Source organism: Hemibagrus wyckioides, linkage group LG13 (genome assembly GCF_019097595.1).
Source record: "Hemibagrus wyckioides isolate EC202008001 linkage group LG13, SWU_Hwy_1.0, whole genome shotgun sequence".
Lineage (NCBI taxonomy): Eukaryota > Metazoa > Chordata > Actinopteri > Siluriformes > Bagridae > Hemibagrus > Hemibagrus wyckioides.
This window is the reverse complement of record NC_080722.1, coordinates 20,196,106-20,214,606: the sequence shown is the minus strand read 5'-3', so window position 1 is coordinate 20,214,606 and position 18,501 is coordinate 20,196,106. Positions and strand designations below refer to the sequence as shown.

General features: G+C 35.8%; 1 protein-coding gene across 1 annotated transcript; it reads right to left on the bottom strand.

Moving 5' to 3' along the window:
• Window positions 1-406: 406 nt before the first annotated feature.
• On the bottom strand, window positions 407-13,881 carry LOC131363669 (CD276 antigen homolog). The gene is made up of 10 exons (XM_058406406.1): window positions 13,727-13,881; window positions 9,057-9,401; window positions 8,568-8,918; window positions 8,296-8,400; window positions 8,084-8,179; window positions 6,806-6,898; window positions 5,990-6,064; window positions 4,965-5,069; window positions 966-1,079; window positions 407-522 (listed from the first exon to the last, which is right to left on the bottom strand). Exons 1-10 carry the CDS (start codon window positions 13,872-13,874, stop codon window positions 422-424), a joined length of 1,533 nt encoding a protein of 510 aa, XP_058262389.1. The 5' UTR covers window positions 13,875-13,881; the 3' UTR covers window positions 407-421.
• Between the last annotated feature and the right edge of the window lie 4,620 nt (window positions 13,882-18,501).

Here is an 18,501-nt window from a genome sequence, read left to right as displayed (position 1 = left end):
AGCTTTACATATGGATCCTGAATCTTCTGCATCAGTCCAGTCCTTACAACTAAACAGTTAAAATAAATAAAAAGTCTGGAAATATCATGCAGATCATTTCCAGGGAAAAACACAGCAGGTTTAATTCTCAGACACCAGAATCAAATGTTTTTGTCTCCCGAGTACAGAACATCCTTCACTTTAACATTTTAATTCATTGTATTTCTGGCCAACACACAAACTTTGGATCTTTAAGAGTTTGTGTTTTAGGAATGAACTTGTTTAATCAGTTAATTCTATCTAAGTCTATGGATTTGTAATTAATGTAAAGTCTGTGGACTCAAAGTACAGTCATGTGGTTATGAAATTATATTACATCAAATTTAATGTCTGTATTTTCTGACTGAAAAAAATAAATAAGATAAAAAGGTAGAATAAAGTATTACATGATGTACTTACTTAACCTGAAAAAAATACGCAAGAAATCATCCAAATAAACCCAAAGCACAGTAAAGAGTGGAACTAATAACGCAATCACACCGCCTGAAAAACAGAGAATATTAATTACAGAAATATCACAGTTTTGCTCGTGAAGGTTTATTTTCAAGCTAAAATTAGTATTAGTGTTTTTAGTTATACTAATAAAGCTTAAATAAGTCTAATTATATAAATGATTCAGTCCCATCAGATACACTAAAACTGAAATATTACATGATTAAACTGATCCTAGGATATGAGTCTGGACAATAAAAACAACAAAATATTGGAATATGTTTTAAAAATAAATATTTATAATTTAAAAAGTTGTATGTGTATAAAAATGTGTATAAAATTGATTACATTCTGTACATGTATTCTAAATGTTTTATAAATAATAAATAGCCTTTAGTATAAGAAGTGCTGGGGAAAATATAATAGTACATTTAATCCTTTAATGAAATGTGAATCAATCAAATGTAACTTTACCTGCAAAAAGTGGTACTTACTTTGAATTACCATTGAAAAAACAGTTATTCGTAGAATATCGCAGAGCATTGCAGTTCTGTACATCATTCGTGATACATAAATTTGAAACAATCTTCTATTCCTTTGAAGCCATGCTGTATAAAAAATATGTAAAATAAAGAATTATTAAAAGGTTATTTCAGAGGTGTGTAAGACCTGTTTAGAAAACTAATAAAAAACATGAAAATGAAATGTTTAAACATCAGTGCACTTGTTCCAGTTTAAGGATCTGTGTAACTGTGATGTATTAATATACAACAAATTATTCAATATGCTTTTATATGTGAATAATTTCAGAACTGAATCATCCACTATTGAAATAAATAAAATACTATAAATAATGTTGTCCTCAACACTAGACCTGATCCAGTAGGACTGAGAAACAGAAAATAACAGGAATTCACACAGAGAAGATAAAAATGTAAACTTTTTTCAAAAATAAGCATTAATACTAATCGCTCCACATCCCATGGTGTTTAACCCTCAAAAAAAGTCAATTAATTATAAAATCTAACACTTTTTAAATGAAATAAATAAAGTAAGATATTAAAGAGGATATTGTCAGCAGGGATGGTGAACCTTATTCAATAATGTATAGCCACATTATTAGTAAAGCCATTACATAAACATCTATAACAAAACTTTGATTTAAAATCATTTCTAATCATAAACATAATCTTTTTAATTTTAAATGCTTTTAAAAATGCCTAATACTTTAAACACTACTGTATATTTTTCTGTAGTTTAATGTATCATTCAATCAGTAAACTGTTCAACTGCTCAGTCGACTGATTAAATATTAATTATCTATTTTTCTAACACAGTCAAGACGTTAATCAAGAATTTAAATGAAACTGAATCTGAACAGGTACACTGTATTATTCAGTGTATGTAGAGATGTTCAGGTTCAGTGTATTAGATATTATAAGATGTCAGATTATGATGATGGAGTCTGCACACTCACTAAGTCTGGATTTAAATCAAATGTAGAGAAAAGTTAATATTGTTACAGAGGTGTGTCTCAGAAACTCTGGATTCTGATGTTGAGCTCAAACGCATGACTCTTGTGTGATTTCAGACTCAGTGTGAAGTCCAGCACCACCATCTGACTGTCTGATGGAACTACAACATTTCACACTTATGGGAATGACATTTGAGGAAAATATTAATACGTAAATAAAACACAGATGAGAGAATATATACAGGGGTTGGACAATGAAACTGAAACACCTGGTTTTAGACCACAATAATTCATTAGTATGGTGTAGGGCCTCCTTTTGTGGCCAATACAGCATCAGTTCGTCTTGGGAATGACAGATACAAGTCCTGCACAGTGGCCAGAGGGATTTTGAGCCATTCTTTTTGCAGAATAGTGGCCAGGTCACTACGTGATGCTGGTGGAGGAAAACGTTTCCTGACTCGCTCCTCCAAAACACCCCAAAGTGGCTCAATAATATTTAGATCTGGTGACTGTGCAGGCCATGGGAGATGTTCAACTTCACTTTCATGTTCATCAAAGCACTCTGTCACCAGTCTTGCTGTGTGTATTGGTGCATTATCATCATGATACATGGCACCGCCTTCAGGATACAATGTTTGAACCATTGGGTGCACATGGTCCTCCAGAATGGTTCAGTAGTCCTTGGCAGTGACGCGCCCATCTAGCACAAGTATTGGGCCTAGGGAATGCCATGATATTGCAGCCCAAACCATCACTGACCCACCCCCATGCTTCACTCTGGGCATGCAACAGTCTGGGTGGTACGCTTCTTTGGGGCTTCTCCACACCGTAACTCTCCCGGATGTGGGAAAGACAGTGAAGGTGGACTCATCAGAGAACAATACATGTTTCACCTTGTCAACAGCCCAAGATTTTCGCTGCTGGCACCATTGAAACCGACGTTTGGCATTGGCATGAGTGACCAAAGGTTTGGCTATAGCAGCCCGGCCATGTACATTGACCCTGTGGAGCTCCCGACGGACAGTTTTGGTGGAAACAGGAGAGTTGAGGTGCACATTTAATTCTGCAGTGAGTTGGGCAGCTGTGGTTTTATGTTTTTTGGATACAATCCGGGTTAGCACCCGGACATCCCTTTCAGACAGCTTCCTCTTGCGTCCACAGTTACTCCTGTTGGATGTGGTTCGTCCTTCCTGGTGGTATGCTGACATTACCCTGGATACCGTGGCTCTTGATACATTACAAAGACTTGCTGTCTCAGTCACAGATGCGCCAGCGAGACGTGCACCAACAATTTGTCCTCTTTTGAACTCTGATATGTCGCCCATAATGTTGTGTGCATTGCAATATTTTAAGCAAAACTGTGCTATTACTCTGCTAATTAAACCTTCACACTCTGCTCTTACTGGTGGAATGTGCAATCAATGAAGATTGGCCACCAGGCTGGTCAAATTTAGCCATGAAACCTCCAACACTAAATTGGTCAGTGTTTCAGTTTCATTGTCCAACCCCTGTATATGTATATGATATATATAATATATGAATTCGGAATGACTGACAGCAGTGTAGGTGTTTCTAACTCTCTCATATTAAGAGTCAAGAAGATTTTATTGTCATTTCATTATATAGAGCTTGTGCAGTATACATTGAAATGAAACAAAGTTCCTCCTGAACCCTGCTGCTACATTAAACACAGAACTAAATAAGACAACACAGAACCAAGAACCAAGAACTAAGTGCTCGAACACTACATAAAGTTCTACATAAAGTACATGTGTGCAAGACAGAGTGCTGGTTCTGTCTGGAATCACTTTCCCGTCCTCTGTCTCACATAATGCCGTGTTGTTGTTCCTGACTTCCAGAATCACAGAGTCAGTAAACAGATACTGTAAAATATTTCTTCAGTTTCTGTTGTTCTCTCGGTGGATTACAGGAAATGTAATTAATCACCAGAACAACACCAATAACTTATCTTGACTAAAACCTAACAAAGCTAATATCATCTGAGGATCTGAGGACTTTGTGTGTCCAGTTTGTCGCACAGCGGCCTGTTCCTAACCTGTTCACATGTGCTCAACAGAAACCACAGAAATCTTTATAAAATATGAAGTGTTCTTATATCTGTTCTACACATGCTCAGGTAAAGGAGACAGATTCTGGAAATTGGTAATATTATTTATTTATATTATTATAAACCAGTCAGTCTAGGATTTTGTGGTTTTGGAATCACAGAAATGAAAACAAAATCAAGAAAACTCTGCAATATTCAGAGAAGATTTTTCACAATTACTGCAGAATTTCAGCAGATTTTGGCATTTTAGCACATTTTATAATTAACTTTAGTTTTAAATTTAACTCTATAATATCAAAGCATAGTTATCTGGTGTTGAAAAATTGGAGCTTGAATGTAAACTGTTTCTGCAAGATCAGTCTTTATGCTGTCCAAGTAAAACATCTGCACTGCTTTTATTTCTGTCTCTTTTAGACTCGAGATTCTAGACATTGAAATTATTCATCATTTTTATATTAAATGTTAAACAGCGAAAATCAATATTTACATGCCCAGAAAAAGGAGAGTTATGATCGCATCATAATGGACTGTATACTAGATTTATTTTCAGGTTATCTGAGATACATGTAGATATGTACAATCTCAAGCTGCTTCATATTCACTACACAGGGTATGTTCTAATGGCACTGTAATGCTTATATAGTCCAACAATTACATAACACTTGATATTACATTTCAGAAAGAGTGACTGATTATCCCCTTACTGGAGTGTGTCTGTATCTGTCAATCAATTCTATAACATATTATAAAAAAACAAAAAGATTTTCTTGAAAATACTTTAAAATCAAAAAATATAAAATTTGTACTCTTCTCTTCTCTACTCATATACCCACACCAACTATCTTTCTCTCGCACTCTTTTTTGTTTTTTCACATACACACAGACACACACACACACAAACAAACACACAGATTATAAGACTTAAATATAATAAATGGTTGAAACACCTACCTGCAGCGATAATACCCAGAATAAGAATAAGTAGCACCACTAGAATGATTATCAGAGCTACTATCGCTTCAGTGGCAAATCTATACAAGATATCCACAAAAATAGCTAGATAATAAAAACAAACAAAAAAATGTTAGTATATATTACACAAATACACACCGTGCTTTGTAAAGAAAATCACAAAAAGGGAAAGAAATCTAAATAGAGAAGTAAAACCTTTTTTGGATTTATGAATCATTCATACAGTAAACTTTATCACATCAACTGCAGCAACAGCCGTAATAATTCATCTAGACACTGATGTGATTTATTCAAAGCTGCACTGAGGAGAGCTGACAGAATTATGATACAGTAAAATAATAATACAGTAAAATTATAATACAGCACCAGTGTCACAGTGGCACCAGTGTTAGTTTCGGTGAAAAAGCACAGCATTCTCTAATGATATAAGTGTTCACATTATGTGAGAAATTCAATGTTTGTAATTTAAATAAAAACTTAAACAAGAAAAGTTACATTTGTGCGTCTCTGTAATGAGAAGAGTTACACAGGATTCAAAACATTTTCATGGTTTATTTGTTTGTTTTTATTTTATGTCACAAAATCTAATTTGCTGCAACATGTACTGTGCAGTTTCCTGAGTTTCCAGGTTTCATTTTATGATATTAATTTCATTACGGGATAATAAGTAAATATAAAAGCACTTCTAGCACTCCAACCACTTATAATATATAAAATAATATATGAGAAAACAGGACTTTATCTCCTGGGTCCAAGACCTTTGTCTAATCCTGTCTTACTGTAACTGATCCCCTGATTTGAGGGAGAATGTAACATAACACTATATGATCAATCAGGTAACATTCTGTTTGGAGATTCTCAGACCAGTGTTTCATGGAGAAGAAGAACATAATTATAAAATTATTTTATTCCTTAATTGTTTTCTTTCCTAACTTTACACTTTCTAAAAGTATGTAATAAGATCTTGCAGATAGTAATGGTGTGATGATTTCATGTATACTCACAAGAATAAGCAAAAACAGTCACCACAATGTACTGTAGTATAATTGCAAAGAAGACAATTAATCGCTGTGGAGTTTCTGCAATATAATAAATACACAGTATGTATAGATTAAGCAAGTGTTTTCTTAAATCCCACATATAGTCCACATTTCTACTACTTCCTAGCTCCAAAAGCTTAAATAAAGTGATCAAAGGTCCTTTTGTAACTAAGACCATTACACAGTGCTGTATGAATATTCATCTCACTTCAGTAATGCTTCAGCCAGATCTCTGGTCTATAATTATTTCTCTACTCAAAAAGCTCTTTCTGTCACAATAAATGATAACGTGAAATAAAATCTTTTAGTATGTAACATTGTTAAATATATTTATTAGAGATTTGCTGAAAATTTTCTGCTGAATAGCATCAAAAATGGCAGCTTTTGGTTTTCAGATGAAAGGGTTAGAAAAAAATGTGTAATTTAAAAATGCTGTCAAAAAAAGTGTCGGATCTGAAGCTTTATAATTAATTTTAATGCTAGCCATACTTTCAGAAGTATTTCTTTCCTGATCTGTTATGTAACATTATACAGTTTTCATAAAGAAAATGAGACAAGCTATTTGTTTAAGGATGATATTGAAACAGTGTCTATTACATTTACCTCCTACCTCCAACACACACAAGGTGGGACTCTGCATTATTTTGGCATGGGTTTGGCACCATGAATAAACTGGAACTTGGGCCTAATGACCCAGCAGTCAGAATTTAAAAATGGACTTTTTGTAATAATACCCAAGACTGACAAGTTCTCAAAGGACCACTGATCATCAAATCATACCTTGAATTGATTTCAAATGAAGACCAATCCAAAATAGGAAAATGATCCGAGCAAAATTGAGGGCTGAACAAGTTGCTGCTTCACTAAAAATACCTGATGAATAGATAGATAGATAGATAGATAGATAGATAGATAGATAGATAGATAGATAGATAGATAGATAGATAGATAGATAGATAGATAGATAGATAGATAGATAGATAGATATTTTTCCAGTCATAAAGAAAATTGTTAGACCAACATTCAAGTGATAATAATGTCTTTTTACTCCAGATCTCTACCAAACAACCTAAAATTACCATAACTGTCAATTATTATTTACACATTTCAGTATTTTAAATGTGGCACAACTGAAGTTATTTCTTTCATCTATCCTCTTTGGCAGTACAGCAGTGCATTCTCTATAATAATGCTGATGGAGATGGGGAGACAACAAGGGGTTAAATATCTTTAGGTTACAAATGTGAGCCCAGTTCTCTGGTATCATGAGTGAGGCGTGTTTGCCTTGTCTCTCAGAAGCAATAATTCATTACACCAGGATTGGCTGTCAGAGGTGATGTGTGCATTAAAGAGGTGTCACTTACTCCTGCAACATCACCTAGACAGTCTAGATAAACTCACCTCTTCCTCACTCTGCCTAAGGAGAGTGGTGTAATGAGATGTTGATTCATGCTAGTAGATTACTGGACCATGGTCATAACACAAATTTCTTTTTCCAGCATTTCCTTAAGTCAGAATATTGTGAGTTCCATCATAAATATCATTTAATTTATCCAAACCTCAGGTCAGTATGTGGCCATTTACTTAGTGGAGTGGGTGTACAAGCCTGTAGACCCTTTTAGGAAGGTGAGAGTATAACATCTATAATCCAGTATGAGGCATAATCTTTAATGGTCAGTTAGCCAATAACACAAACTGCTTTTCAGATCTCCTGATCACACTGTACTGTAAACACCCAGTGGACTGAGCAGAGAGCATTGGGTTGTTCCTGCTGTTCAGAAGCACATGGAATGCCAGTGATGTGCTGATAGTTTTGGGGACAAATGTAAGATAAGGTTCCAGTAAAAACTGAGCCAAAGTGCAGTGTGGATGTCACTAATGAACTTTGCTGAAGCCAGTGCTAGCACCATCAAGATTTAAAAAAAAATATTAACATCTAAATGATCCAGAGGCTTGAGTAGTGGTTCTGATAATACCATCAGCAACACATCCAATGTCCTTGGAGTGTTCAGAGATTTAGATATGGAGTGGAGTTAAGAAGCCCCTTTCAATATTTACCATCAGTGACACCCCAGAGGATGAAGACAATGGACATAGTAATGTTAGGACAAAGGACATGTGCACACTGTATAGCTACAGCTCTTCTGCTGTCATCTACAAACAAATAAACAAAAAGAACATGTGCATTATTTGTACTTTGAGTTGAAATGTAAACTTACCAAACTTCATTAAATCATAATCATAAGTCATAAAATGAAGACCAGACTTACCTTTATTTTTATAACATGTGTAAGATAGGTAGCCTAGTACAAGTGATCCGATTACAAATCCAAGTATACACAAAATGATAATTGCAAAATGCAGATAGGAAAGACCTGTGTGGCACAAACATCAGAGTTATTAAAAGGAGCAGGGCATTTTTACTTTCTGTATGGTAGTGCACATCACATGATGTTATCCCTGTTAATCCACATCCAGTTTATTAAGACATCAGCTCTGCTACATCTTTACATGTTTTCTGTATAAAAATACAGTGACTTACCCAGCTGCTGTACCTCCACAGTTGTGTTAGCTGATAATGCCCCAGAGAACACTAAACACATATACAGCCCTTTGTCCTCCGTTCGGACATTCTTCAGTCTCAAAGAGAAGTTTCCTTTGTTTCTTTCTTCAGTGCTGAAGAATTCTACTCTGTCCACGTATCTCTCACCAGTCGACTCTGTCAGGATCTGACCCTCTTGATAAACCAGCACTAAAATATCTTCATCTATTTTCTTCCATGACACCTCTTCTATATTTTCTGGTGGGAGATGTGAGTCTACAGAGCAGTTCAGAGTGATATCTTCACCCGCCTGTGCAGATATAACATGGGATCCAGACACGATCAAACGCTCTGAAATGAGAATTGTTTACAATCTTGATTATACAATAAAATAAAAAAAATAAAAAAATAATAATAATATTGATGAAGTTTTAAATATCAAGTATTTTTACAGAACATTATATGAATGAGGTGAAAATTTTTACCCACCAATCTCCTTTATTTCAATCAGAGTTTCACCAGAATCCAGCTTTGTGTAAACAGCACACTTATAAACTCCTGCATCTTTATTAGTCACATCTGTAAGGAGGAGGGAGAAGTTTCCTTGAGCGATCTTCTCAGTGAAGAAATGAGCTCTTTCATGATAAAGCTGGTCCTGAGACTCTGGTCGACTTTCTCCATTCTGCCACAAGTGCACTAGAGTTTCACGGTCATTTCTTTTCCACTCCACTTCCAGATCTTCCAGTGGTACAGAAGTTTCTACAAAGCAGGGCAGCATCACTGAGTCTCCCAGTTGAACAATGAGAGGACCTGGTGGACCATGGACATGGAACCCTAAAGTAAATAAAAACACTGTTAAAAGTTGCTGACCTAATGTATTAACTGCTGTTCAGGTCAACATGTCTCAGTATGGTTTGTTCTTCCCAACATTTTGTGGATTTCCCTCATGTAGGCAATACCAGATTCCTTTAGCTTTGCAAAAAAAAAACATTCCACTAGGTAAATGCAAGCACACTACTGCCCACAGAACCAAACGTTCAGGGGGTGGAGTCCAATCTGATCCGCCTGATGTTACTCGGGTGAAGCCAAACCAAAAGTCAAGGCATAGTAGGTAAGTCAGTGTTCTTCAGGTTGGATATGTGTTTATTATTCTGTGTTGTACAGCACCTCTTGGGTTAAAGTTAGAGTTAAAAATTAGGGTTAGGGTTTGGCTTGTAGGAGGAGTCAGATCAGTTCCACTTCCAAACAAAATTGCTGTATTTCTGGTTCTGCAGGAAATAATATCTCAATAGATGGGTTACTATAAATTGCCCCAGTTGTGAATAAGTATATGTGTCTGATTCTCTGAGATGGACTACAATATCCTGAATGAAACCTGTTAAAGCTGAGGTTTTGGCTCCTGAGAGGTACAATGGAGTTTGCCCCACTGGAGGACTGGAGGTCCTGAAGATACCACTGTCTGTGGCTGGGAGATCATGACAGTAAATTTGCTGTGTTCTGGGGGTAGTATTGGTGGTGTTACTCTCTTCTCTACCATCCAGAGTGACATTAGCCAATCCCTGGATGTTACTAGTTTTGTAATAGAGAAGAGCTAGCTGGTAAGTGGGAATTGGCCAATGACCAAATTAGCAGAATATGGGGTTAAAAATATAATCAACTGTATCAACATCTAATTGTTTGCAAACATGTCCGCACTGAAAAACATACAGTGAGGGAAAAATTATTTGATCCCCTGCTGATTTTATGCGTTTGCCCACTGACAAAGTAATGATCAGTCTACAATTTTAATGGTAGGTTTATCTGAACAGTAAGAGACAAAATAACAACAAAAAAAATCCAGAAAAACACATTTCAAAAAAGTTATAAATTGATTTGCATTTAATGAGTGAAATAAGTATTTGTTCTCCTATCAATCACCAAGAGTTCTCGCTCCCAGGTATCTTTTATACAGGTAACAAGCTAAGATTAGGAGCACTCTCTTAAAGGGCTGCTCAAGAAAGCACATGTACAGGAACATCTGAAGTTTGCCAATGAACATCTGAAGGAGATAGAAGAGAACTGAGTGAAAGTGTTGAGATCAGATGAGACCAAAATTGAGCTCTTTAGCATCAACTCAATTCACTGTGTTTGGATGAGGAGGAATGCTGCCTATGACCCCATCCCCACCTTCAAACATTGAGATGGAAACATTCAAACATGGAGGTGGAAACATTATGCTTTGGGGGTGTTCTTCTGCTAAGGGGACAAGACAACTGCACCGCATCAAAGGGACGATGGACGGGGCCATGTACCGTCAAAATGTGGGTGAGAACCTCTGTCCCTCAGCAGGGCATTGAAAATGGGCCATGGATGGGTATTCCAGCATGACAATGACCCAAAACACACGACCAAGGCAACAAAGGAGTGGCTCAAGAAGAAGCACATTAAGTTCCTGGAGTGGCCTAGCCAGTCTCCAGATCTTAATCCCATAGAAAATCTGTGGAGGGAGCTGAAGGTTCGAGTTGCAAAAAAGCCTCGAAACCTTAATGACTTGGAGAAGATCTACAAAGAGGAGTGGGACAAAATCCCTCCTGAGATGTGTGCAAACCTGGTGGTCAACTACAAGAAACGTCTGACCTCTGTGATTGCCAACAAAGATTTTGCCTTCAAGTACTAAGTCATGTTTTGCGAAGGGGTAAGATACTTATTTCACTCAATAAAATGTAAATTAATGTATAACGCTTTTGAAATGAGTTTTTCTGGATTTTTCTGTTGTTATTCTGTCTCTCACTGTTCAAATAAACCTACCATTAAAATTATAGACTTATCATTTCTTTGTCAGTGGGCAAACGTACAAAATCAGCAGGGGATCAAATAATTTTTTCCATCACTGTATTTTGAGGACCATTTTAGGACATATATTATAATTTTACAGCAACTTTAACACCAGCACCCCCTCTTGCCTGAGCATATGTTACAAATATTTGTAGTGTTAATAATCTTTCCGTGTTCAGCTGAACTCTGCTCTTAGCATGAGGTTGGATAACTGAAGCTCTGCCGTGTACAATATACAGTTTGAGTTTATTAATATTCAATTAATGAATAATCAGTTTAATTCCATTTACTGAAATTTCAATTAATCCCTAAATATAAAATAGACTATAGTCTATTGATCAAGAAAAAGTTATAGATACCTAAATGGTCCTCTTTTTTTTCTTTGTTTTTCCGTGACAAAAAGAGAGATTTTTATCTCTGCATAATGATAATGGTCATAGTTCACTGGAATGTGTAATGTGGTTTAGGAGCTGTTTTCTCTGTAAATCACGACACGTACTGTGACAATTTTAAATCACAATTAAAACAATGAGTGCTTTGTATTGCCCAAGCCTACTTTAAAGGCAAATAAAAAAATAAAAATAAATAAATAAAACTGTGGTTCTCTAATGGCCCTTTATTGCTCAGTTCAGCACTGTATAATGTTCAGATCTGAAACAGCAGAAACCCTAAAGTCACAGATTAAACCAAAACCACAGGTGACTTTCATGACTGCTGTGCAAATATTTGCTTTGTTTTTCTTTCTTAGAATCCTAATGGTATGAAAACCCTGTATTCATTTTAAGAAATAATAAAATAACACTAACAACAACAGCAACTACTATTATTATAATTTTTTTTATGCCATGTTCATAACAATGCTCACCCTTAAACCCAGACTTTCTAACAGTCATTGTGAAGTCTCACTCCTAGCATTTTGATTCATTCTGATAGTGATGGTTCCTAACATTTTGATCCTGTGTTTTATTTTCCTGATTTTAATTCTGTTGTTCTTGGTGTTTGCCCTGGTCAAGTCTGTTCACTGTAAAATAATCAGAATGACGAATAAAATAATCATAGAGATGAATAGTGATGTTGAGAAGATTGTAGAGACTGCTCACATCACAGCTGATGAATATATGGTGAGAGAGCAGGTTCAGTCCAATCACCAATAGCATATAAGAAACAACCAATCACTGATCACCATTATTCCAGTTAACCAGTCACTGATCCCCATTGTTCCAGTCAACCAATCACTGACCACCATTGTTCCAGTCAATCACTGATCACCATTGTTCCAGTCAATCAATCACTGATCACCATTATTCCAGTCAATCAATCACTGATCACCATTATTCCAGTCAATCAATCACTGATCACCATTATTCCAGTCAATCAATCACTGACCACCATTGTTCCAGTCAACCAATCACTGACCACCATTGTTCCAGTCAATCACTGATCACCATTATTCCAGTCAACCAATCACTGATCACCATTGTTCCAGTCAATCAATCACTGATCACCATTATTCCAGTCAATCAATCACTGATCACCATTATTCCAGTTAACCAGTCACTGATCCCCATTGTTCCAGTCAATCAATCACTGATCACCATTATTCCAGTCAATCAATCACTGATCACCATTATTCCAGTGAACCAGTCACTAATCCCCATTGTTCCAGTCAACCAATCGCTGACCACCATTGTTCCAGTCAATCACTGATCACCATTATTCCAGTCAACCAATCACTGATCACCATTATTCCAGTTAACCAATCATTGAGCAGTGATTTTTCCCTCAAATTAATCACTAATACTTTTTACTAGTTTTTTTTTTTTAAATAACAATTTTAACATTTTTATTCATTGAAAATAAATAAATATCTTTTTTTTAAATGTTCTTCTATTGTAGTCTGTCGATTCTGATATGCTAATAATCACGACTATTCAGTGAATATACAAATTAGTCAAAGACTTTATCTAGTTTCTTCTAGAAACATTTTGATCCTTGCACCGTGTCTACAGAGGAAGCGCTTTATCACTTCCTGCTAATACATGAACCACATCCTCAATTTCTGTTCTTAATGCTACAAAACACTTGTGTCGGTTTTAGCGATTACAAACGTAGTTATATATTATAGAAATGTACTTATATAAGTATTTATATATTATAGGAATGTATTTATAAATGTATATTTTTTCTTCCTGGTTCAGGTTAGTCTGCAGTTTTCCAGACGAACTGTTACGAGATGAACCGAAAAAAAAACTTCACTTAGATAAAATCCTACACTGCATTTCAGCTTCATATAACTAGAAGTGAATTCACAGAGCACTAACAAGCAGAATAATACTTTACATTACCGTCACAGATGAACACTAACAGCATCAGATACAAGTACATTTTCAGAGCAGTCTCCATTCCTGCGAAGAAAACAACACCTTTCTCTTTCACTTTTCGGGTCACGTGGTTAACGAGAAGCTCCGTGAACCCCGCCCCCTCCCCCACCATCTGAGCACATTGTACAAATACTTATAGTGTTAATCATATTCACATTTTCTGTAAACTTTAATGAACGGGTTAAAGTTTAATCAGTCTTATAATCCTTATGAAGCTGTGTGAAACGGTACATTCGTCTCTCTTAGTATGAGGTTGTATAACTGTATTGTAGCTCTGCCGTATACAAAATACAATGTTAATTTATTAATAATTATTCATTTTCGACATTTCAAATCGATTCCCTGAAATTTTAATTCATCCCCGCAAAAGGGCTTTTTTTTACCAGTATAAAAACAAATTATAGATCAGGCGAAAGTTATAGACACCTAAAGGGTCCTTCGATTGCGGTTTTTTTCTTTCTTTCTTTTTTTCTAGGAATGACCTTTCCTCGTTTTCCCTTGGCAAAAAAAGACTGTTCATAATAATAATAATAATAATAATAATAATAATAATAATAATAATGATAATAATAATTTATTGTAATGTATAATTATTGGCTGTTTTTTTCTCTGCTTTGTGCACTGGTGTGCAGTCATGTTGGAACAGGAAGGGGTTCATCCCTAAACTGTAAATTTCCCTTTGGGATGAATAAAGTATCTATCTATCTATCTATCTATCTATCTATCTATCTATCTATCTATCTATCTATCTATCTATCTATCTATCTATCTGTCTATCTATCTATCTATCTATCTATCTATCTATCTATCTATCTATCTATCTATCTATCTATCTATCGTTCCCACAAAGATATAGGAGCATGAAATTGTCTAAAATGTCTTGGTATGCTGAAGCATTAAGAGTTCCTTTCACTGGCACTAAGGGGCCGAGCTCAACACCTGAACCAAATCATTTGGAGGGGTGTCCCAAAACTTTTGACACTATAGTGTGGATCAGTAAGACATGTTCTGTGTGTGATTTTAATGAAATTGTGAAAAAGCAGACTTACACAGTTAAATTAAACCAAAACCACAGGTGACTTTCATGACTGCTGTGCAAATATTTGCTTTGGTTTTTCTTGCTTTAGAATCCTAATGGAACAAAAACCCTGTATTCATTATAAGGAACTATACAATAAAACCACCACCACTGCTGACAACAACAACAACAACAACAACAAAAACAGCTATTATCTTATAACAAATGAAAAATCAACAGTGATACCCTTTTTACACAAAATTCTGCTGAATAAGTACAAAAAAGAAAAGGTGTACAATCGTTTCTGGGCCTAATTGCACATTTAAACAGTGGTGGGCCGTCAGGCAAGGCCTTCTCTGCTGGCCTAAACAGCACTGATCTGAATCACTGACTTGCATTTTAATATATTTAATATATTTTCCATGAATGTGTATTAAATTATTCCCAATAGTCTATTCTCTACATTTCATAGCTTTTCTCTTGGTTGCAATGCTTCCAGTAGTGTATATTTATGATAAGAGATTTATGATATTTATCCAATCATATTTCAGCCAGTGGCTGACATCATGTGTTGCCAGGGTGAAAGAAATCTGCCTTAAGGCCTTCAGAATCAATAGTGCAGGTGCCCATAGCTTAAAATAAGTGGCAATAAAATTGTTCCATTAACCAATCAGATTTTGAGTTGGCGTCACTGGGGCCATCTAGCAGGCATACGATTACGTCAGCAATTTCCTGTCCTTTGATTGGATAATTGGAGTAGTTAGAGGCAGCGAACCACACAAACTAAATAAAATATGTATATTTAAACTCACAATGGCTGACAGAGGAGAAGAAATCGATTTGGTCTCAGACATACTTACAAATGTATTTTGAAGGCGGACTGTAATAAAATGGACTATTCCTTGTGAGGTGTGAAATACTGTAGCCTAATTTCTTTTTTACTTTGCTGTTTAACAGTTGATTAGTATTGACATGGCGTCATAATGATGGTATAGAGGTGGATTAATTCAGGAAGGACACCAGTGAAGGCCTAGGTGTGAAATGCACTGTCAGCATCTAATTGACTGCAAACATGTCTGCACTGGAAAACATATTTTAAGGACTGTTTTACGACATCTAATTTCACAAATGTCCTATGTCCTTCTCTCTGTCTCACTGTCTTAAACTGTCACACCATTGCTGACTTTGCTTCAACCCCCATTCCCCATTTGCATCACCAACTACATGTCATGTGACAGCATCATGTGTTCACCAGATTTCTAAATACACACGCCTGTTTATAATCACACTCATCCTTATACCCAGATATCTAACAGTAATTGTGAATTCTCACTCCTAGCATTCCAACTATTTTGATTCATTTGATTCATTCTAATAGTGATGGTTTCAAACAATCCTGTGTTTTATTTTTCTGATTTTAATTCTGTTGTTCTTGGTGTTTGCCCTGGTGAAGTCTGTTCACTGTAAAAGAATCAGAATGACGAAAAAAGGAATCATGGTGAGATGCTAGATGGTAGAGACTGCTTACATCACAGCTGATAAATATATGAGGTGAGAGAGCAGGTTCAGTCCAATCACCAGTATCATGTTAGACAACAACTAATCACTGATCATCATTGTTCCAGTCAACAAATCACTGAACAGTGATTTCCCCTCAAATTAATCACAAATTAATGAATTATTTTACAGCAACTTCACCACCAGCAAACCCCCCACCCCCCACCTGAGCATACAAATTTTCTTTTGTAAGCTGACTACATTTTCTATCATTTTAAAATCATTATGAAGCAATAATAAAAGAGGAAAGCACGGAGAATCATACTCGAAGTGTATGTTGTGTGTTCACTAACAATCCTTCAGATTCCATTTTTCTTATATATTTAATTCAATTACCTTTCAAAACAGAATAATGTTTGTTGAAGTCCAGTAAACTTACACATCTTTGAATCTATAGTTACACATGGTTTAAGATCAACATACAAAGAAAAGGCAGGAGATACCAAATCTATATACATCCTCTGCTTTTGTCAAATTATTCTTTAATCAACAGGTGAAAGTTTAGTTTTCTGAATCTGCTCAAAAGCATTGTCTGGAGCTTTACGGTATACGGTAAATTTTGGAAATGCTACAATTACACACAATATTTATTCCAGATTTAATTTGATCCACTGATAAACCTGAACACTGTAATGTAGACAGGAACTGGATTCTTCTCCTCAAAAATAAACATGGATCCTCTGCCAGCTGGATAATAACATAAACCTGATCTGATCTGATCTTTATAGAAGCAATGTCTGTACAGGATCAACGTTGAATGTATGAATTAGACTTTCGGCCACTAACAGAAACAGATACAGAAGAAATTGGACATCTTTGTAAAACTGAAAAAACGGGAGATGTTCCAATGGACATGGAGACCAGAGACAATCCAAATGAATTGAGACAACACCAAATAAATTTATGTTCCATTGCATCAGGTACTTTAGAAATGACAAAAAAAGAAAAGAAAATAAGATCCCCCTTATTAACGAACTCTAAATCAACAAAGCCACCTGAAATGGTATTTTCCTCACTGTGATTTCATTTTCAATTGAAACAGTCGAACATTAATCTATCCTCTTATCAGGCAGGCATGACAGAAGACAGCTTTTTAAAGTTTTGATCAGGCGAAATTCACAGCTACCTAAATCACCCTTTCAATCTGGATTAGCTCTCTTTATTTACACACCGGTTTTCTTATTAAATTCCTAACTCTTTTGTTTTCCTGTGGAGAAACACGGTGATTATTCAGCATTAGAAACGCGCACAGTTTGGAACATTGTGTTAAAAATGGTAAGACTCGTCGCTAGCTATCGTTATTCGTTCGTATTTTCCACACCCGTATTCCGGATTACTGCTGTCACTACTCGGGCCGTCCCGGACAGGTTTTGTTCTGCGCATGCGCAAAATTGCTGCTAACAACACATTATAACATTATATTATTAGTAGTATTATAAGAACAGTATTATAAATAAACTAGGGTCAGTGTGAGAAACCTGATGAACAGAAACATTCTCTGCTTATTTAATGATACAGTGAGTGAGTGAGTGAGTGTGTGTGTGTTCATATTTCTTCGTCCCTTAACAGTCTTCCATCAGCTGATATAGTGTGAGGTCAGACCTGTGTCTGTCTGGACTGAGTGAAGACTGTTAGAGAGTCTCAGGGTTTTTAAAACACACTGCTGCATTCTGATTGGTGTTCATGTGTTGATTATTTCTGTATAACAGCAGCTCTCTTCATATTGCAGGTTTATATTAATGAGTTCATCCTGATTAAAAACTATTTTTTGATTTTATGTTCCAACTCTGATTGGTGAGCAGATCAGCCAATCACATCCTCTCTCCCACTTCATGCTTTGCGTCTCTGTTCATTTCTGCACTAGAGTAAGAACCGAATCAAGCCCTCGAACCCCAGGCCTTTATTGCTGTGCTTTTTTACATCCGTACATCTTTTTTACGTTACATCATCCATCAACTCAGGTCCAGGATCCAGATACCTTACTTCCTCTCACATTGATAATCTGATTACAATAGAGATATTTCAAATAAAATCAATTTAATAGAGTTAAATGTTTATCTTTTTCAGCTGAACGAGGCGACGGTGCGTATGAGAGACCGAGGACAAGTGGAAACCATCATCAGAAACATGCAGAGAGAAGGAGCTTCTGCACTGCAGGTACTGA